The 22,499-nt window shown below is 43.4% G+C and overlaps 1 protein-coding gene across 3 annotated transcripts in view; it reads right to left on the bottom strand.

Annotated features, from left to right (window-relative positions):
- Window positions 1-22,111, bottom strand: part of srfb (serum response factor b) — a 75,980-nt gene extending 53,869 nt beyond the window's left edge. For 2 of the 3 annotated variants that reach the window (XM_060926220.1, XM_060926218.1), the window contains exon 1: window positions 21,013-22,110. In XM_060926220.1, coding sequence (XP_060782203.1) covers window positions 21,013-21,672 — 660 coding nt within the window. In that variant the 5' untranslated portion in view covers window positions 21,673-22,110. Of the gene's footprint in view, window positions 1-21,012 lie in introns of all 3 variants that reach the window. The other variant, XM_060926219.1, reaches the window with a different exon arrangement.
- Between the last annotated feature and the right edge of the window lie 388 nt (window positions 22,112-22,499).

Here is a 22,499-nt window from a genome sequence, read left to right as displayed (position 1 = left end):
GGACCAGGCCCTTAGACAGGGTGAGAAGGAAGCGGTGGTGCCTTTTCCCTGTAGTATTTTGACCAAAGCATGTCAAACATTTCATTAAGACCTCAGTGAACTGCATCAACTCATGGAAAGGGGTATAATGGATCATCTTTAAGAGCACAAATGTTCACCTTTTATGGTTCGAAAGGCAAACAGTGCAGCACAAGTAGAAGGAGTATACCCTCATTAAAAGATGATGCTGCGCTAGATAGATAGATCTGTTTCAGAAACTGGGTACTGTGGGGGTACCCCTTTAAATATACTCCGTCAAGAAACTATACGGTTTTGAATGGTGATGTTGGCTTTAATTTGAAATAAAATGAATACAGATAAAACTAAATCTTTGATGTGAATACTCTTCAGAATTTGGCAAATATTCTGCAAATTTGTGGAAAAATGGCGGCTTGATCTGGGACATGATAAATGGTTGACATCGCGTTCCTTTAAAAAGGTTGTAGTCCACTGAAAAGTCTACAGTTATCACTAATTGTATTTTAAGTCGTAACTTTATACACCTAAGGATTGGTGCGCTCACAGAATAATCATAACCATAATAAAACATCATGCAAAATATTTGATCACCGTTGTAACTCCATTTTCCGCAGACCCAAAACCAATACAATCGTGTTTTGATCTAAACGGAAAGCCTCAGGGTCGAGGTCACTACCTCACCAAAAGTAGTAACTTAATCACTACGCCATATAAAAATTTAGTTATAAATTTGTGATTGTTTTTTAAAACGCAAGCTGAAAGTTAGGTATAGAATGTTTCTTACAGAATATGTTACGATGGTAGCTGGTCTTGTATGAATTTCTGAGCTATAAAATGAGTTGTGGTCTATTTTTTACCGTAGCGTGTTATTTGTGTGCAGGGAAGGACACACATTAACAATTTGCATGTGTAGAATGGAATTTTCCACTCCAACAGTTAGAAGTTGATCGTGCTTCCATTTGCAGTCTGTTACGCGGGTGATCTGTTCGGACATTATCACTGAAAAGGTGAGTTTTGACAGTCAATAGAATGTGTCTTTCATCTTACTTTCATATTTTAGTGTTTGCGTATTTTTGGCCAATATTTTGCAACCATGGTCAATTTAGATCGAACTTTTGATAGAATCTACAGCCAGTCATTTTGCCCCGCCCCCGCCTCGCGCTCCGTCCGGTAGTGATGTCTCGTTGCTCGCACGCCACAGCAGAGACCCGTGTGACCTTCAGCCGGTACAGTCGCTGTTCTTTTACCATCACCGTTATTCTCATCTTTCCGGTGTGTTCTTGATTTATCTATTGAGTCCCATTTCACCATATCAAATACCAAAAATGTATCATTATTCATCTCATTATCTTTAGCCGCTTTATACTGTTCTACAGGGTCGCAGGCAAGCTGGAGCCTATCCCAGCTGACTACAGGCGAAAGGCGGGGTACACCCTGGACAAGTCGCCAGGTCATCACAGGGCTGACACATAGACACAGACAACCATTCACACTCACATTCACACCTACGGTCAATTTAGAGTCACCAGTTAACCTAACCTGCATGTCTTTGGACTGTGGGGGAAACCGGAGCACCCGGAGGAAACCCACGTGGACACGGGGAGAACATGCAAACTCCACACAGAAAGGCCCTCGCCGGCCACGGGGCTCGAACCCGGACCTTTTTGCTGTGAGGCGACAACGCTAACCACTACACCACCGTGCCGCCCATCATTATTTGTATTTAAGTGAATCATCAATTCAGGTCATCATAACTTGGCATTTTTAACCCAAGCAATCAAAAAGAGGAAATTTATTCAATATTTTCACTCATCTGTGAAGGAGGGGCTTTAATTCTTCATGATGTAGTTATTTTATATGTAAATCAATTTTATAATTAAATTGCTTTTGTAAATCAAAAATATCTTCCACAGTGGAGGCCAGATAAAGCAAGAGACTTTCTTATTAAACATGACAAAAACATTGAGAGTTAGGTAAATGTAAAAAATAAAAATAAATAAATAATAATAATAATAATAATAATAATAATAATAAAGTTAAATAAGAAAATTTATTTTTTGACCATAATGTCCCAAATGAGAGACCAGTTTCTGAAACGGACCCTGTTCCTCCGAGAGCATAATTAACTCTGCTGATAAAGGATGTGCTTTGACTTGGATCAGAAAAGAGGACATTAATGCTGTGTTCACACTTATACCGGTATGATAGTGGTATAACTGTATCGATACAAAGTATACCGGTACAGTTTAGTGCATCTGTCCACACTAGCGAGAAATGTTTGCGGTTTTCTTTCACGGTAGTTGAAATACGCGTGCGCGAAATGTTTCCGTGGTTACCGAGTAACTTCCTTCCGAGAATATGGCGGATAAAACAACGTGTGCGCTTTTTGTTGTCGATGTACAGTCTGTATTTCTGGTGGTCATTTATTCAGTCAAATCGTATAAAACGCGCGAGGCAGTTGAGAAACAAAGAAAACGAATCTCCGTTCTTCACTATTTTATTCAGCAAAGACATCGATTGAGGTGTGTGACTTTGTGCATGCGCGTTATATTTGTATCGATACAGAACCGCTTCATCTGTCCACACTACAGCGAAGCGCTACAGTACCGACAGTGTTTCCCACAGACCAGGTAGCAATTTGTGGTGCTCCACTGTGCCGATGAGGGAATCGTGTGCGGTGGTGTCGTGGCGGTCGGTTGAGTCGGTCATTGGGGTGTATGCAAAGTGTTTACAGCAGGCGGTGTTCAAACACACAGTATTTTTCTTCAGAGTCACCTGCTGGGACTATTTTAAAGCTACAAGAAGCATTTGAGATTATTCAGTTCAATCTAAATTCAAGTTCTTTAAGAGAAGACAGCTAAAACTATTTTTACCAGAACCCTGCCTGGTTTCATTCCTCGACCCAACTTTACATTACAGGGCAGGCCATTAGTTTGCTGGACTTGATGTTGGTGGAAAACCTGCCTTTTAAATTGATGAAAATTACTCACCAAAATTGAAGTTTAGTTTTTTGCGTCAATCTTTCAATCATTCTTTAGTTGACATTCAAGGAATAAATTGCAAAAAACAAGCTGGAGGTTTTTATTTTAAAATATTGAACTTAACACTTACCTCAACCAATACTAAAATGAAATAAATAGTATAATGTAACAAAATAAAGTAAAATATCAATTAGATGTAGGAAACCACTTAAGGTAACACCAAGGCAACTAACAATAATGAAAAAGCATTACCCTAATTGGTGCAAAGCCTGCATGCCCTATCAGAACATTTAATTCTGCGTGGCTTCCTGGGGGGGGGGGGGGGGACCTCAAGTGCCCTATCGTAAGGGAAGTCATTGGGTTCGGGACCATTTATGGAGATTCGTAAGCAGGCTGCCAGGTGTTCCCCTTGGAGCCTATTCCTGAGGTCTGTTTTAATCTATGGATAAAGTACATTTTCTTCATCAAAGCACTAAATTTCCATTACATCAAAAAAATAAAGGAATACGGAATTTCTATGGGCTTACCCTATTCACAGCTGAGAAATCCAGTGCAGTGATGGTTTATCTACTTCGCCAATAAAGCTAATAAAGATGTTTCTTAAAATATTCAGATTTTATGCTTCAGATAGCATCAACTAGGCATCCCTGCGAGTATAACATTTTATTTAGGCTAGTGGGAAATCCTTATTTATTGTGAATGTCAAGCCATTATTAATAAACTTGCATGAACGCTGAAGCGGGATGAACGGGATAATGCAATAAGGCCGGTTCCTCGCGTCAAGCTGCTACTGTATGCATCAAAATTGGTTTATAGCCTGACTCAGGGATGTCTGTTTCCTGTAAGCCAAGAAGGCTATGATAAAGCTCATCACGAGCACGACGTAGGCTACCTTTTAAAATAAGGGGTCGGAAGGCGAATCGGGAAGGCTGCGTTATTCAGGGATGAGAATGAAAAATATTAAAGTCTGAAAAAAGCCAGGGGTTTGGGGGCTGCAGGCACCCAGCGGGGCCCAGGGGCAGGGAGCTAATGATTTTTGGCTTTTTTTTTTTTTTAACCCCAAAACCATTAATTTTATCAGCAAAAAGTTGCAATGTATTTGGAAATAAATTCCCCTTCTTGGTGGACTGCCAGGTGAAAATGATTAATATGGTACAAGAGACTTGTTTTTAAATCAATTCACATTTGATGATTTCAAAAAAAAAATCAATGCACCTTTTAATATAAACGAGCTCTACAGTATTATATTTCTGCATTTTTACTATTCATGTCTTTGAATACTCTAATCCAGGGCTTTTCAAAGTGTGGGGCGCACCCCCCCTGGGGGGCGCCAGAGTTCTTCAGGGGGGGTGCAAAGTGAGCGACAAAATGGATCGGTTTTTAGTACCTAAAGCTACAGTGAGTGAGGAGACAAAGTCTGGGCCAAGCAAAAAAACAGAGCCTCCAGGATGGTGCGATTTGCAACTCCAGCGCAAATTCAACCAATCCCCGTGAATTCAGGGCGGTGTTGCAATTATATCCAATCACCGCAACTTTCCTGCAAATTTGACCAATCGTTGGCGTCGACAAACTACCTTCCGCCTTACTTCCGTGTGTTCAAGAGAAGCAGCATGCGCGTCGTGTTGCCAGATTGGACGATTTCAAGTGCATTTTGGCGGGTTTTGAACATAATTTGGACTGGAAAACGTCAGCAGTATCTGGCAACACTGAAAGTGTGTTATGTTTACAGTGAAGGACTGTGTGCACTTTTTTTTTTTTTACTTAATACAAGAAATTAATGGATGCCAACATTTTTGCCAAAATGGTATTTTATTTTCCATTGTTTAGGCAGCTTCAGCATCATACTGTGAGATTCTGCTCAAATTGTTTTTTTTTCTTCTATGAAGCCTGAGCCATTTATTTTATTAGTTTATAATTATTGTTTAATTTAGTCTTCAGGAGAGACTGCCTGCACACAGTACTAGTATTAATAGGTTTTTTTTTCTTACATGAAAGCTGAGGCATTTATATTATATTTTAAGGTAACTTCATGTTGTGCTGTGAGGTTCTCTGCACTTTAACTTTTGAACCAACAGGTGCATTTGGATAAGTAAAGCCTATTTTTCTGCATTTTTGTAGTCCTGGTAATCTTTTATATTGGTAAAGTTGTTTATAGGACCATTTCTGTTTTTTTAATCAATAGTTTCAGTAATAACTTAATATTTAACATATCACTCAATTTTAATCACAAAAAGAGAAAATCGCAACAATTTCTCGCAACTTTCACTTCCTCCCGCAATGTAATCGCAACAAAAACCTAAAAAACACCGCAACTTTCATCGCAATTTTTTTGGAAACCCCCCGCAACAGCAGACATTTTAGCCCACAACAATCACAGAAAAGGCCCGCGGAATCCTGGGGGACTGGAAAAAGAAGGAAGTATGACCACGATTATTTAAAGTTTGGATTTTCATGGACTGGATCTGAAGATGCTCCACTGCCACAGTGTGTTGTCTGCCAAGAGATGCTAGCTAACGATGCTATGGGATGTTTAAAATGTGTAAAACAAGATGTTTTAAAAAGCACAGATGTTTAAAATTTGAAAAAGAAAAAAATGTGTACAACCATTTTTTAAAAAATATGAATGGAACATTAAGTATAGCAACAACAAAAATTGTAAGGGGGGGCGCTGTTGTTTATTTGCTCTCCGAGGGGGGGCTGACTCTCCCACACTTTGAAAACCCCTGCTCTAATCCTTTAAAATGAAGTGCAAACCAGAAAAAAGTTCTATCATATAATTCTCTTAAGCTTTCTTCTGATGTTATCATGGTAGCAGGAGGTCTTGCATATTGAGGTATTTCACCCACGTGACCAAGTCACGTGACGCAGCCATTTTGGACGGCACGCTTAAGTCCTTCAGTGCAAGGCGGTATGAGATGGTGGAGACCTTTGCACATTTTAACAAGAAAGTAAGCTGTGATTCGTGTTAAATTGGATCTGTCTTTTATCACAAACACTGTACCCAGCCTTGGTATGGAGCCCTGTTTGTTTATTTCTGTGTCCCGTTTCTTTCTAGCCTCGGTTATTGCGTTTTATGTTTGATGTCTGCTACATGCAACCCTAGACAAATTAACACTGCCTTGTTTCACTGCTCAGATGGGTTAACAAACACTGACCCATTTACTTTTTGCTATATATTTTATCAAAATTGCGTTAACTGAGAAACTAACCTGAAATGAAATGATCACTGCAAAGTCTGGAGTACTCTGTTGGCTCCTAATCCTGTCTCTTCACAGCTGCAATCCATTTGGCCCTCTTGTCTGGGTCAGTAGTAAACCGGTAGTGATGTGTCGGTCGCGAACGATCCGGTTCAAAGAGCCGGCTCTTTGAAGTGAATGACGGGAGCCGGCTCTTCGGTGGGAGCCGAATTAGTTTTTTGTCCTTAGGTGCCTCAGAGAGAGAGACTTTCACAAAAAAAGTTGCTGTCCGATTGCATCTTTGTGTTGTCGATTACTATTCAAAGGAAAAAAAAGTAGCATGGTGTACGCCTACTTCTTTTGGTTGGGGCGGTTGAGGTCATTCACAGCTGCGAAAATACGAAAACTGGTGTAATGCTTAAAGCTGTGGAGCGCAGGGGAGAGGAGTCTGTGAGGCCCCTGAGGAGGGGAAAATCAGCTGTGTATTTTATATTGGTAATATAACAGTTTTGCGTTATGTTTGTGAGAAAATAATTTATTAATTGGTAAGTAAGTTTTATTTCTATAGCTAGAACATTGTTACACTGCTATACTTTACAAAGCTTTACAATGGCTACAAAAACTAACAAATAAAATGGAAAACATCCTATTGATAAAATATAAATAATAATGTCATTAATTAACTAGTTAATTGCAGCAATTAAATCAAAAATAAAATCTCAGGAGCCGTTTGGGAGCCGAAAGAGCCGGCTCCCGAAAAAGAGCCGAAATTCCCATCACTAGAAACCGGTAAAAGGAGCGTCCTGCACGCTGTCCGTCTGTTGCGGCAGCCCACAGCACAACAAGCAAACACCATGGTTATTTATAGAGTGCTTACTGACAAATTAATCTATTCTAGGTGTCTGTAACACGTTTTTTTTTCCAAGTCGGTTCTCCCTCTCTGTCTGCAGCGTTAGTATGTAGCTTGACGTTCAAAATGGCGGACACCGGGGCGTCACGTGACCCTGTGACGTCAGGTGAAATACCTCAATTAAGCAGGCAACATTCAACATCACTCATCACTTCCCTTTCAACTGTTGTGTGTACTAACTAGGATTTATCTGGACAGGATGTTGTGTAATGTAATACAGATACCATACGGTCAATTTGAAGATCAAGATGGTGATTTTGAATTAAAGAACAGGCATGTACAATTAGCATTACATATTGGAATTTTTTTTTTTTTTTTTTTAAATCAAAAACTACAAGTTCATCTCAGCCTAAAGTTTGGGCAGACGCTCCCGCGCGGCACATGCCAGCAATTCCGTCCCCCTATGAAATGAGCAATAAGTAGGAGAGTTATACACGGTATCATACCTAAAATTTTATCAGAAATATAGATATGATGCTATGATTCTCCCCAACATGCTACATTAGATAAGCTAACCCCATTTATAAAAAGATACACTTATATATGACGTGTATTTGATATATATATATATAAAATGATGTATATTCATACATTGTTACTTTACGGAAATCTTCAATAAGTTTGGTCTTTTCATGACAGCCTGTTGTAGAACTAAATATAATGCACATGAACTGACACTCCTCACCTCAACATGTCCTTTGCAATCATTTAAGCCACCATGGGCAATGCTGAAACCACTGCTGCAAACAGTACATCGCGTGAAACGGTCATTATTACTGACCCTTATTAGACAGGGAGATTCTTTTGTGTAATCTGAGGTGAAGTGGGTTTTGTATTTTGGTTTTTTGGGACGCGCGCTCTCTGCCATGCCGATCCTGTAGGCCGCACTGACTCAACTGAAAACTTCGATCCTCGAGAAAAGAGAAGCCCGCCCACACTGAAAGCTGATTGGCTTATTTTGCTGAGTAACCCAATCAGGATGCTCTTTGTCTAGCATGCGCTCTCTCTCGCGCACTCAGTCATATGTGCGATGCAGACAATGTTTCGCGTGCACGCGCTTGCTCTAGATTCCAGGAGAAATTCTCCAATGTGCGGGCATCAGGGAGCCGCTATCAATATGCAGGAGACTCCCTGAACACTTGGGATGTCTGCATTAAAAGGTGACCACAGATCGTTAACCATACATCCCCACCCGAGAATTTCTCAATGGGTTTACATCAATCTCAAAAACGATCATTTTGGTCTGAAAAAGTCGGAAATCCGCCGATCGGCAGAAAATTCTCATCCCTGGTTATTTTTAATTAGCACGCCTCTCCGTCTGCACGCACGAACGAGAAGAAAGAGCACTGTGAATGAACAGAACGATACGCAACGGAATTTTTTTTTTTAAAAATCATGAGTCTGATTGTGTGGCGCTAGGAATCCATTGTGTGGCGCAGTGCCACACAACGGTCTATGTATGGGAAACCCTGACAGATACTGTACCGGTACGAAACCCATACATTTGTGGGTTTCGTACCGATACAGTTATACCGCCACAGTACCGGTATAGTTGCTAGCGTGGACAGGTGTTGCGGAACAAAAGTAGTATCGTATCGGTACAAAATCCCTAGTGTGGACAGGGTACATGACCAAGCCAGTGTCAACATAAACTAGATTGTACAGAGGAATTTAAAAAAAATAAAGTAACGATCTGGTTGGCAGGCACCTGCAAACTTTACCCTACTGAACACTGAAGAAAAACAGATGCCTGTACAGTGCCTTCATCATTTCTTCAGCACTACATTACATCATGTCTAAACCAAAAGCCTGTAGGCATTTCAAACCAATTCACTGTGGCTACGACATGGCTGATGAGCTGCTTCCTGCAACAGGACGACACAGAGCAATAACAGACTCGTTCGCTCAGTGACGCACTCATGATACACTAACAGGAGTAGCAACACTTTCAATTGAATCAGCCTAGTGCAGTGTTTTCTCCAGAAAAAAATTAAAGCCCTAAATTCTGGCATGATAATACACAGACAATTGAGCGCCAACAGCGCGCACCAAAGGTGTGAAGCGAAACTAGGTGGGGTCCGGGGCCATTTAAATTTTTTTTTTTAATTAAATAAATTTTTTGAAAAATATAGATGCTCAGAGGTTTTAGATACACGATTATAGGATAGATTTTACCAGCGTTTCAATGACTTCTGACCTAAATGGTATTAACGTATACACATTTGAACTTTCACCTTAAAAAGTTCAACATGCAAGTTAAACTGTTTTGTTATAGATTCCTTAGGTATATGATAGATTGAAAATCTACGGGGATCCCTTAATTATCTATGATCAGGTAGTGTTGTAACAAAAATGTGCATGAAATCCAATGAAGGGAATCGATCATCATGACCTCCTGTTGATCACAAAGGGATCTGAACCCAAAGAACTGCCACCTTAAAATAAGTTGCTGTATTACTATAACTAATGATTTAGAATGTTTGATGCAATTACCGTAATATAATGTATAACTAAGATGCACTGAAAATAAAAGTAAGGCAACTGCATATTCATCTCATCTCATCTGTAGCCGCTTTATCCTGTTCTACAGGGTCGCAGGCAAGCTGGAGCCTATCCCAGCTGACTACGGGCGAAAGGCGGGGTACACCCTGGACAAGTCGCCAGGTCATCACAGGGCTGACACATAGACACAGACAACCATTCACACTCACATTCACACCTACGGTCAATTTAGAGTCACCAGTTAACCTAACCTGCATGTCTTTGGACTGTGGGGGAAACCGGAGCACCCGGAGGAAACCCACGCGGACACGGGGAGAACATGCAAACTCCGCACAGAAAGGCCCTCGCCGGCCACGGGGCTCGAACCCAGGACCTTCTTGCTGTGAGGCGACAGCGCTAACCACTACACCACCGTGCTGCCGCAACTGCACATTATAAAGTTTAAAATTTTGTCACTTTATTAAATGGACTAGATTAAGATTAAAACATATTTAAAGGAAAAGAAAACTTAATTCATACATTTAAGTTTGCAGAAAGATTATGTACTTACATTCATGAAGAGAATTTGTTAATAAGTGTCAAATGTAGCATAATTTCGAATAATAACAATAAGCGTATTTGGCAGTGTGAGGTCACTGTGACTCTAACAAAAGAATAATCCGGAGCCTTCTTTTGTTAAATGGATCCCGGTGACATCACACTGCCAAAAATGCTTATATGATTATTTGAAATTATGCTATATTTGACACATTTGGACAACTTCACTTCGTGAGAGTTAGCCTGGGAAATCCCATGCTGCTTTGCACAATCGTTCCGATCTGAAAAGACAGCATGGAAACTATGGTCTAAAGGCTCGCCTGAGTTAGGGAGCCAATCAGAGAGTGGGGAGGGGTGGAAAGACGGTGACGCGTACTACTCGACAAACGGAAGCTTGTAGTTTATTTGGGACTGTTTACGGATCACATTTAACATGGCGGCGGGCGATACGAACCAAACTAACCAAACCAGCTTCTCTCATATTTGTCTTGCACAAACGGCAGTAATCGTTCGGTGCCATTGTTTTCCTATTTTTGTTTTGCCTTCTCTTTCTCTTTCCTTCTCTTCTTCGCCTCTTCGTCGCTCTAACTACGTCACCGGGTACAACTGCCATGATTGGCCATGGGCTACGTATACGCCAAATGATAGACATTGTCAACGGCCGTTTATTGGACGTTGCGAATCGTAAACCACACCTCCCCTACGAGAAATTCAATAGGCGGATTCCAGACCATATTTCACTTGTGATATGGTCTGGTGTTAACCAGACTACGTGAGAGTGTTTATAAGTACATAATCTTTCTGCAAACCCAAACTAATGAATTAAGTTTTCTACTCCTTTAAAGCAGATTAATTCTCCTTGGCTTTTGCTTGGCCCAGTGCTGGGGAACCCTCTCATAGTCCATCTCGCTGTCATCCATGCTGATGTGGATCAAATTGTCCAGCGAGTGCTTTTTGAGCCAGCCGCTGTGATCAAAATTGACAACGTTTTCGTTGTCGTGACAGTTGTCTGGTTTTGTGCGCCATCACTCACGTGGGTTTGTTGACGTTTAGTCAACCAATCTCTGATTGAAGCCAAAATGATAATAGACTAGGTCAAACTTTTGTGATCAAAATCAGTCGGCTTTGTCCGTCTGGTGGGGGGCAACATCGGCAGCCAACGAGATCGCTGATAATGAATCGGAAAATTCCAGGATGTCTGACATTTTCTTTCGATATTTTTATTGGACGGTTTGAACACGTGATCTTGACATAGCCAACAGATTACAGTTTGTTTCCATCATACCACGCAGACATATTACTTTGACAGAATCAACACAAACACTGGGGGGAAAGAAAGACAGCTTGTTTATCACAAATATCAATCAATATGTAAATGGATCTGTTATTTGCTCTATATATCTAGTTACTTGTGGGTAGGAAATTTAACGTATCGGTATAAATCTAAGCATATCGGATTTTAACTAAAGTGACTAAGCGTATCGCCAGGCAGAGCAAGCGTATCGGGCCCGGTACGTTAAAATGCTTTGGGGAAAACCATGTAGTGATGATAAAATGAGTACGTACATGATTTAACCCACCCAGTATTGTGTTTTTTGGTAGCTCCCATTAGCATACGGAGCCTTGTTTACTTTGACAAATACTTGACCATTTGACAGGGTCAACAACTTTAGAGAAGGGAGCAACGCTTGCCTGGAGGAACAAGTCATTAGTGTGCGAGAGGGCAGGGTCAAGGTTACAAGGCCAGGAATTGTGAGGACAACAAGAGACTTGCACTTGAATTCATGATACTGACGCTGGACTTTGTTAGACCACTTTCAGTCACTGCCAGATTTTAATAAGCCAGAGGAAATATGTAGCATAGCATCTGACTGATGAAAGCCACTGAAAGCTGCTGCTTGCTTAATAAGAGCAATACTAATTAACCAACACTAAAAATAGCTGATGTTTCAGCCTCTTATTACAGTTAGACATGGTCAATGTAATAAAATTGCTCCCATAATTTTACATAAGCCTGCTTACGTCCGGTTTAAGATTACTGACACCACAGTCATGCAGTTTACTAGAATCATCTCATCTCATTATCTGTAGCCGCTTTATCCTGTTCTACAGGGTCGCAGGCAAGCTGGATCCTATCCCACCTGACTACGGGCGAAAGGCGGGGTACACCCTGGACAAGTCGTCAGGTCATCACAGGGCTGACACAGACAACCATTCACACTCACATTCACACCTACGCTCAATTTAGGCTACGTTTACATTAGACCGTATCTGTCTCGTTTTCTTCGCGGATGCACTGTCCGTTTACATTAAACCACCTGGAAACGGGAATCCGCCAGCGTCCACGTATTCAATCCAGATCGTGTCTGGTCCGGTGCTGTGTAAACATTGAGATACGCGGATACGCTGTGCTGAGCTCTAGCTGGCGTCCTCATTGGACAACGTCACTGTGACATCCACCTTCCTGATTCGCTGGCGTTGGTCATGTGACGCGACTGCTAAAAAACGGTGCGGACTTCCGCCTTGTATCACCTTTCATTAAAGAGTATAAAAGTATGAAAATACTGATGCAAATACTGCCCATTGTGTAGTTATGATTGTCTTTAGGCTTGCCATCCTTCCACTTGCAAGTGGTAAGTGATATGCGCTGAGATCACACACACAGCGGCTCAGTCCCAAATCACTGCTCGTGCGCTATACTCGCGCGCTCTGTGAGCTGCGCAGGGCCGGAGTGCGCACCCTCCAGAGGGCACTCGCTGTTCAGGGCGGAGTGATTTGGAGCGCAGGATGCCTGCGGAGCCGAGCATATCCGTCTATTGGTATTGTGTGCACGCAAATCGTGCATTGGTGTTGCTGTGTGCACGCGAATCGTTTTAAAAACGTTAATCTGATGATCCGCTGATACGGTCTAATGTAAACATGGGCTTAGAGTCAGCAGTTAACCTAACCTGCATGTCTTTGGACTGTGGGGGAAACCGGAGCACCCGGAGGAAACCCACACGGACACGGGGAGAACATGCAAACTCCGCACAGAAAGGCCCTTGCTGGCCACGGGGCTCGAACCCAGGACCTTCTTGCTGTGAGGCGACAGCGCTAACCACTACGCCACCATGCCGCCCTTTACTAGAATCATTTCTTGTTTAATTTTTTTTTAAATCATATTCCTTCTGCATCTTAAATTGGTTATTGCCAAGGTCAGTCAAGTACCGACCTATTAAAAAAGTTGTTCACATTTTTTTTTTACATGATAGTTTTACCAAAAATAGTAATTTGCATTTTCAAGCTGATAAACACAGCATGCGTCAATTCACTCACATCAGCTATTAAGTCATTTAAATGCCCCCAGCCCTACTCACAATATGATTAGTCATCAGATCAGACTAGGGATGTTGACCGATGACCGTTTGACCGGTGGTTGACCGAATCAACGTCAACCGGTTAATTTTTTTTGGTTGTCGGTTAAAAAAAAAAAAAATAATCGTTTTGAAGCTGCCGATTTTGGAGCGGACAGCTGACAAATTAGAAACACCCATTCAGTCATGTCCCGCCCCAGTTAAAGACAGCTGACAAATCAGAAACACCCATTCAGTCATGTCCCGCCCAGCTGCCACTCGGTGAAAGAAAAGTGTAGACACCGGCTTTTTAGCTTACAAATTACTATTGTTTTTTTTTGTTTTTTTTTTATTATTAGAAGGCACATGGAGTTTAGTCCTGCCTTGGCCAGTGCATTCTGAAAGTATGTTTCAGTCTGTAGCCAACAATGCATGTTATTGCAGATCATATCTCTCCACACAAACTAAAGGCGCAGATGCCGACTTTTTTTTTTTTTTTTTTTTTAAAATCGCACAGATCTGTTTGTTTTTTGTTTTTTTTTTTTGGGGGGGGGGGGGGGGGGGCGGGGGGCGTTGGAGTGTCCGATTGTAATTTCAAGGTGGATTCTGTATTAAAATTACTAAATAGGCGGGTGCCGTTGCGAGGCGTGGGGGGTGTGAAAGGAGGGCAGTGGATCGGGGGGCTGCGCGCCTTTGCGCGGAAGCTGCGCAATCAGTAGATCAGAATGCGCACATTAAATTTTGCGCGGGCGCGCGGCTTTCTGATTTGCTGTTTTCTTCTCGTGCTTGTACTTCATGTGTTTCGTGGACTGTGGCGGCATTTGCTTATATGCAGAATTTGCTTTGATGAAGTTGTGGTTGGACGCTCCAACGCACCCCCTTGGGAAAGGAAGGTCGGATCTGCGCAATTCAGCCGTGGAGAGGGCGGCATCCGCCAAAAGGCGCGCCATTTGCATCCCTGTAATAATTCCAATTCTAGAATTTTAAACTCATAGGTTAACCGACTTTAACCGGCTAATGAGGCTCGGTGGTCGGTCAAGATTTTTTTTTTAGTTTTCGCCATCCCTAGATCAGACCACGGACAATCCAACACACTGCTTCAAAACACATTTTCTTTAATAATATCAGTCATTCCACCCTTACAGATTACCCAGGCTACTTTTACATATGTAAATTTCCCCCAAACATCTGATGTCCCAACAAATCAGTGAAAACGCAGCTATTATGGCTGTTTTACTTGGTATGACTGACTCATGAAACAAGCAGTTAAGTAGTGTTGGTATACAAGTACTGGAAATACCTACACTACTCTTGGTAGTCATGCACTTGAGTGTACTACTCTTTAAAAACACAAGCAAAGTTTCTGTGCAGTCAGAAAATGTTGGAAGAGAAAGTGAAAAGAAGTAGGAAGCGATTTGAATAGGAAAGGCATGCAGACCTTAGAATGAGACATTTGAATTCATGCCGTCTCGGAAAGGTCAACATCAGAAACATCACACCCCTGTTCTGCCGTGCCAGCTGTCCCTTTTACAAAGGCATCGATTCCATCTTGGTTACCAAGCACTCCAGCTCAGAGGCAGAACAGACTCCCCGTTCCACATTCGGGCAACTTTATTTTATTTTGGAATAAAGGCGGCGCAAGTTTCCCACCTTGAACAAGCTGTGTAAAAGGCGCTAGTGTCATTGTTATTAACGGACCACCAACTCCGAGTATAAAATCCTCCCATAAGGAACATGCTACCAATCAACAGCCCACAAAATACTGACTCGAGCCACAACGCAGCCTCAGACTGCATGTGCCATGTTCCAAACCGTCAGAGCAGAGTGACGTTGGTTTTGAAAGCGAAGACGGACTGAACTGAGAATTCCACAAGCTTGGCTCCATATCAAACCTGATCCTCCTTTTCACTCCATAATAAAATAATGCTGACTATGAGCCAGCAGGGGAAATAAAATGAAAATTACTCCATCTTGATATTGCTGGTACACAGCATTTTTCTGCTGAGATGGAATTTACATTTGGTTCGTCATACAGGAAAGCTAAATTGTGGGCATAGAGCCAATTGATAGCAGTAATGCCATTGCATCAGCGCGCTCCACTTTTACACACCGGCAGATCTTTGTGTTGAACAAAGGTCAGCTTGCAAAGCCATCGTGATTGTTCACTTTGGAAAGTATCTGCTCTTTACTTTCAGACAGGTTAAGCTTTCAGGGCTAAAAATATAGCATATCCCGATTACATAACCACTTCATACTGGATCATGACTGCTTGTGATGTATTGAAGTCATACTGATTAACCCTTGAGGTGACAAGTTCGGCATCATCTCCAATACATGGACCAAAGGTGTTCTATTTGAGATCAAGTAAATGCTGGGATTCATCAAAACCCACTGAAAACCCCAGAGTTGTTCTGCTTTTTTTTTTTTTTGGGGGGGGGGGGGGGGGGGGGGGGTCTAGTTTACATTTCACACTAATACGGCTATAAAACATGTGGTGGTTATGTACACACACCCACACTCTTTAGGAACAGCTGTACACCTCATTCATGTAGTTATCTAAAAATCAGCCAATCACGTAGCAGCAGCGTAATACCCAATAAACAAATAAACTGATTTCATACAGATACACGTCAAGAGCTTCAGGTAAACGTTGAGGTCAAACAGCAGAATGGAGAAAGTGTGATCTCCATGACTGATAGTAGCATGGATACTGGGCTGGCCTGAATATTTCAAACGCTTTTGACCTCCTTGGAATCTCTCACCCTCGGTCTCCTCTTTAGAGTTTACACAGAACGGTGGGGGTGTGGGACCACCACACGATTGAGAAACCATTCTGTGGGTGGAAAGGCCTTTGTGATAAGAGGTTAGTGGCCAGAAGGCTGCCAAAAAGCATACAGTAACTCGATCACTCTTTGCAGCCACGATGAACAGAAAAGCATCTCAGCTTGTACAAAACACTGAACTATGGAGGTGGATGGGCTACAGTGGCAGAAGACCACATTGGGTTTCACTCCGGTAAGCCAAGAACAGGAAACCGAGGCCATCATAGGTACAGACTCGCCCAAGCTTGACAGGTGAGGATTACAAAAAAAAAAAACCCACACCCCAGTCCTCAAATGTCTTGCTTTGGTTACTCCGTGCCCAAAAGATTTTTGAGGCTGTGAATCTGCCATTCTAATACAGCCCATATTTTATTAGATTCAGATCCGGTGACTGGGAAGGAACTGAAGAACTCATGTCATGTTCAGGAAACCAGTCTGCGACAAATACAAGGTGCGATCAAAAGGTCCAAGTCTGTTCCTGTTGTGAACAAATGGCACATGTAACAGTCATGCGTGTGTATTAGGAGCAGGAACTATCGTGAGTCAGTACCTTTGTAACGCCATACGGTCAACATCAGGACCTGGGTGACATGCGTTGTGACAACATGCACATTTGCAATTTTGCACACAGAGAGAACGAACAGCAAATTCTGCATCACTCAGAAAATGAGTGAGTAACCAGACCCTCCAGGATTTCACAATGTTGCGATTTGCAACTTAAACGCAAATTCAACCAATCCCCGTGAATTCAGGGCGGTGTTGCAATTGTATCCAATCACCGCAACTTTCCCGCAAATTTGACCAATCGTTGGCGTCGTCGACAAACTACCTTCCGCCTTACTTCCGTGTATACGTTCAAGAGAAGCAGCATGTGCGAGTCAGTGTTTATGTAGGCTTAAATTCTGTTACTTTAAGGGTTATGTTTACAGTGAAGGACTGTGTGCACTTTACATTATTTTTTACTTAATACAAGAAATTAATGGATGCCAACATTTTTGCCAAAATGGTATTTTATTTTCCATTGTTTAGGCAGCTTCAGCATCATACTGTGAGATTCTGTTCAAATTGTTTTTTTTTCTTCTATGAAGCCTGAGCCATTTATTGTATTAGTTTATAATTATTGTTTAATTTAGTCTTCAGGAGAGACTGCCTGCACACAGTACTAGTATTAATAGTTTTTTATTTTCTTACATGAAAGCTGAGGCATTTATATTATATTTTAAGGTAACTTCATGTTGTGCTGTGAGGTTCTCTGCACTTTAACTTTTGAACCAACAGGTGCATTTGGATAAGTAAAGCCTATTTTTCTGCATTTTTGTAGTCCTGGTAATCTTTTATATTGGTAAAGTTGTTTATAGGACCATTTCTCAGTGTATGTTTGTTTTTTTTAATCAATAGTTTTTCAGTAATAACTTAATATTTAACATATCACTCAATTTTAAATCACAAAAAGAGAAAATCGCAACAATTTCTCGCAACTTTCACTTCCTCCCGCAATGTAATCACAACAAAAACCTAAAAAAACACCGCAACTTTCATTGCAATTTTTTAGAAAACCCCCCGCAACAGACATTTTAGCCCGCAACAATCACAAAAAAGGCCCGCAAAATCCCAGGGGGACTGAGTAACAGAGACCCTTGAAACGCTTCAGCAAGTCTACAGTAATGAAGCAATGAGCTGGGCGAGGTGTTCCGGGTGGCACTCGTGCGTCAAGAGGAGCCTTTTCCACCAAATCAGTTCCAGGGCTGGTTCGGGGCCAGTGCTGGTTCACAACTTGTTCAACTTGCGAGCCAGCTGAGAACCAGCTTGCTTTTCCATAGCTCGCGGTGCTAAGGGAAGCCACGTCATTACGTTGCTGTATACGTCAGTTACGTCGCTACGCTTGCATAAACCTTGGCGCGAATATCGAAGCAAAAACACGGAAGAAGCAGCAGCAACAATAATAATGGCTGACTTCGCGTTTGTACAGCTGCTACTTCTCATCGCTTAAAAATGGTGATCTTTCACGGTCTTTTGGTTGTTGGTCTTAACAACTCCGCCCCCCCGCTGACATAAGCGGTTCCTTCCTCTGGCCCAGCAGAGAGTTGGTACTAGCCTGGAACCGGTTTTTCTGGCCCCAGAGCCAGTTCTTTGTCAGTGGAAACAGAAAACCCGGTTCCAAACTAAACACTGGCCCCGAACCAGCCCTGGAACTGCTTTGGTGGAAAAGGGGCAAGGGTGATCTGCCGATCCAGACACACAATACGTTCAGTTTCTTGGACACAGAGTCTCGGTTGCCAATTTCATGAGTTTAAACACAGAATGTGATGTTTGCGCTCAAGTTTAGCAAGACCACAAATGTGGACGTGCATGTTGTCCCAAAAACGCATGCAACACAAGTCCCAATGTTGACAGTGCAAAGTCATGCAGCATACTGGCTCACAAAAATAAATAAATTTAAAAAAGGTAAAAAAAAAAACTTCATGCTTGACTGTGCTGCGCTTCATTCGCTTGCAATGGGAACAGTCTGAACTTTGTATGCAATCAAATATTTCAACGTCTACATAAAACGCATACAGGTAGTAAAAAAAAAAAAAAACCAGCAGAAAGATGCATTTAAAATAAAAGTTTCATTCCATATTGACAGAGCGTCAATACAAACTGCAGCAATTAGGATTATGCGAGTTTACTACAGCAAGTAAGGTTTTAGATCATCTTTAACCAAGACCGTTGTAAAAATAAGTAGTGTGCCTAAAACAGCTTATCTAACAAAAGCGTTACAGGAAGCATTTTGGCCAAAACCTGACTTTTTTGGCCGTTTACCAGAAACGTGTCACAGCAACACCGGACAGACTTTTCAGACTGCCACCTTGTTGTGCAGCTTTACTGTTCCTCCATGCATGCAAACAGGCAGTGAGAATACGACTATACACCCAGACTGAACATTTAGGGGACTGTGAGGTAGTCAGGAGTACAAAGATTCAGCCTGGCTGTTGGCGTGTGAAGAGAACGCAGTAACAATTTAGCAGGTGGCCCAACACGCGCACGCACACCCTACTGGAGAACAGTACTGCATTACAGAAGCCTTCAGCAGTGACATCATACACCAGTTTGGACAGCTGACCAGAGGAACGAGGGCAGATGACCTTCTACAGGTCAATGGGGCTACAGTTGTTCCACAACATATAGAGGCCTTGGGACAGGTGGTAAATCACTTTTGTCTGGGATGGGGATTAGACCTGAATTTTGCATTTTGGTCAAGTTAGGCCGAACGCTACATTACAGGCCACAGCACTCATCAAATGCAAACAACGCTACGACAAACCTAAGCAGTTGTGCAGCATGCCAATTACAGCGTCTATGCATCAACACTAACATCCTACAGAGGTGAAAAACGGAAGGAAAACGAGTGAGACGCATTACCCTAACTGACTTCCTGCTCTTTCCAGGACTGCCCCAACTGGGATCGCTGCCAAGAACACAAATTAGGTGCAACCATGGCACTGTGAGGTACAGCCTCTAAGCAGGAACACTAGTTTGTCAAGTCACATACAAGGCCTGATAGCAATTTGTGGTCTTTTTTTAAAAAAAAAAAGTAAATCCAGCCATTCTCACGCTCGCTGCTGGAAACAGAAAAGGACTTGGCAGAGGAATTGATGGATGTGTTCGGTGTTGTAGTAATTAAGATGAAGGAGCGCATCCTAGATCAGCATCCATATCAAACCTGACCTTATCCACGAGAACACAAAGCAGATGTGTGGACTCTCTGAAGGTGCAGGAATGAAGTGCTGACACGGCCACTACTTTTATTCAGTTTTCCTGAGAAACTTTTCGTAACAGGGCGGCACGGTGGTGTAGTGGTTAGCGCTGTCGCCTCACAGCAAGAAGGTCCGGGTTCGAGCCCCGTGGCCGGCGAGGGCCTTTCTGTGCGGCGTTTGCATGTTCTCCCCGTGTCCGCGTGGGTTTCCTCCGGGTGCTCCGGTTTCCCCCACAGTCCAAAGACATGCAGGTTAGGTTAACTGGTGACTCTAAATTGACCGTAGGTGTGAATGTGAGTGTGAATGGTTGTCTGTGTCTATGTGTCAGCCCTGTGATGACCTGGCGACTTGTCCAGGGTGTACCCCGCCTTTCGCCCGTAGTCAGCCAGGATAGGTTCCAGCTTGCCAGCGACCCTGTAGAACAGGATAAAGCGGCTAGAGATAATGAGATGAGATGAGATAATGAGAGGAGATGAGATGAGAAGGCTGATCACCAGTCAGGACAAACCAGGACGCAAATGTTATCGTAACCATGCAAGACTGGCATCCAAAAATACCCATGCTAAGCTCCATTGATTAAGGAGACTCTTCATGTAGGCCAGTGTGTGTGTGTGTGTGTGTGTGTGTGAGAGAGAGACAGAAGAGCGGTGGTGGTCAGAAATAGAGAATGTCAGTTGCTGTGTTCTATTTAAAGCAGACAGCCAGTGGGGTCTGTTGTAATTCCCAGCCACCATTTGCCACAGAAGAGGACATGCAACAGTGTCCTCTCCATTACAGCAGAGAGAGAGAGAGAAAGAAAAAGTTCATGTGGAGTTGAAAGTCCTGCTCGCATCCCACAAGTCATCCAGAGTGTGTTTACACAGCACTTAAAGGTTAAATGAACTGAGCAGTTCAGGATCCTAGACTGGAAAGTGTGGGTTTAAAGTCTCTGCCACTGGGAGTGTTTGGGGATCAGAGCTGCTCATGGTGGGAGAAAAGAAAAAAAAAAAAAGCTCACCTTCTTCATAATACCCGTCTTCCTTTTGCTGAAAGTCGTGTACCGTCGCAACTTGTTGTCTATGAACTCCATCTTAATCTTGACCCGACCGCGTGTTTTTTTGCCCGGCTTTGCTCCGGCGACTCCGCCGCTCATCACCCCGTAACCCCCGGGTGGAGCTCCGGCCTCCTGGCCGAGCGCAGCGCCTTCCATCTCGGCTCTCTCGCGCTTCACTCCCCGCCTGGTGCTCCCAGAAGACCCAGTCGGTTCGTCCTCGTCTCCCGATTCAGAGTCCGCGTCCGAGGCGCTGCATACCTGCGGGACACCGACCTCTTTGTCCCGGTCAAACCTGGTGGGTATTGCACCGAGTCCTCCTCCTCCTATCCCGGGCTGAGCGACGGCCTGGAGTCCGCTCAGCCCGCTGCCGTTCCCGGGCCTGACACCCGGTCTGGAAGAGATCCCTGGCCCGCTACCTCCCAGCATCCCCGCGCTTTCCCCCACACGTCCCGCAGCACCAGGGAACGGAGCCCCGGTACTCCCTGCCTGTCCAGCCCGGGCGAGCCCCGCGCGCAGCCCGCCGCCGCCGCCGAGCACCACAGAGCCGTGAGCCGCAGCACCCGCGCCCGCTGATCCGTTTCCGCTCAGTGCCGACCCAGCCGGGCTGGATAACATCCTATTCATGAGACGCCGAGCAGCCGTCCGTAGTTATATACACAGGAAATATCAGAACATAAATTGAAACGAAAGTAAAACGAGCAAACTTCTCCCCCCTTTTTTTTCCTCTCTCTCTCTCTCTCTCTTCTTCCTCCCCTCGAGCCACTGCGATCCCCCGAGAGCCTTCACACCGGCTTGCAGCTCACATCACCCCGCCGCGCCGCGCTGCCGAAGCCCGGGCCGCTCGCTCTAAAAGGAAAACACGGAGAGCGCCGCCGCGATCAATCCGCCAGGTCACTTAGGTCGCACCGGACACGCGTAAACCGTCCAACCCAGTGTGGATAAAACTTCCCCCGCAGTGAGGCTCCGCTCCGCCCGCTCACAGAGCCGCGACTCGGATCAGAACCCTGGAGCAGGTCCTGCGGCTGCTGGAAATATTTCGCTTAACAAATACAGAATCCATCCGCGCGGATCTACTTTCCTCCATATAAAGAGATACAATGTTTCCTTATAAGGTGTTGTCGCTCCATATTTGGTGAGTCACAGTGACGACCTCCGATTGGCTTCTGAGAGAACTGCTCGCAAGGCGATTGGTCAAAACGGTGAGCTCATTTGAATAAATACCAAAATGGTTGCGCTCGCGAACGTCATCATGGAAAGGGGGAGGGAAAGTGTCCATACTCGGGCGGTCATCAATTATTTTGGAGTATGAAGGACGCCTTTGGAAGTAAATATATAGCGTCATCAAGATTGGACACGGGTCATTTCGAACAATTTAACCTTTTGAAACTTGAACACACGTGTGTGTGTGTGTGTGTGTGTATCTACACACACTTCACTCATGTCTTGACACT

The sequence above is a fragment of the Neoarius graeffei genome, chromosome 7 (genome assembly GCF_027579695.1).
Source record: "Neoarius graeffei isolate fNeoGra1 chromosome 7, fNeoGra1.pri, whole genome shotgun sequence".
Classification (NCBI taxonomy): domain Eukaryota; kingdom Metazoa; phylum Chordata; class Actinopteri; order Siluriformes; family Ariidae; genus Neoarius; species Neoarius graeffei.
The sequence above is the reverse complement of the archived record's forward strand: the minus strand, read 5'-3'. Positions and strand labels throughout refer to the sequence as shown.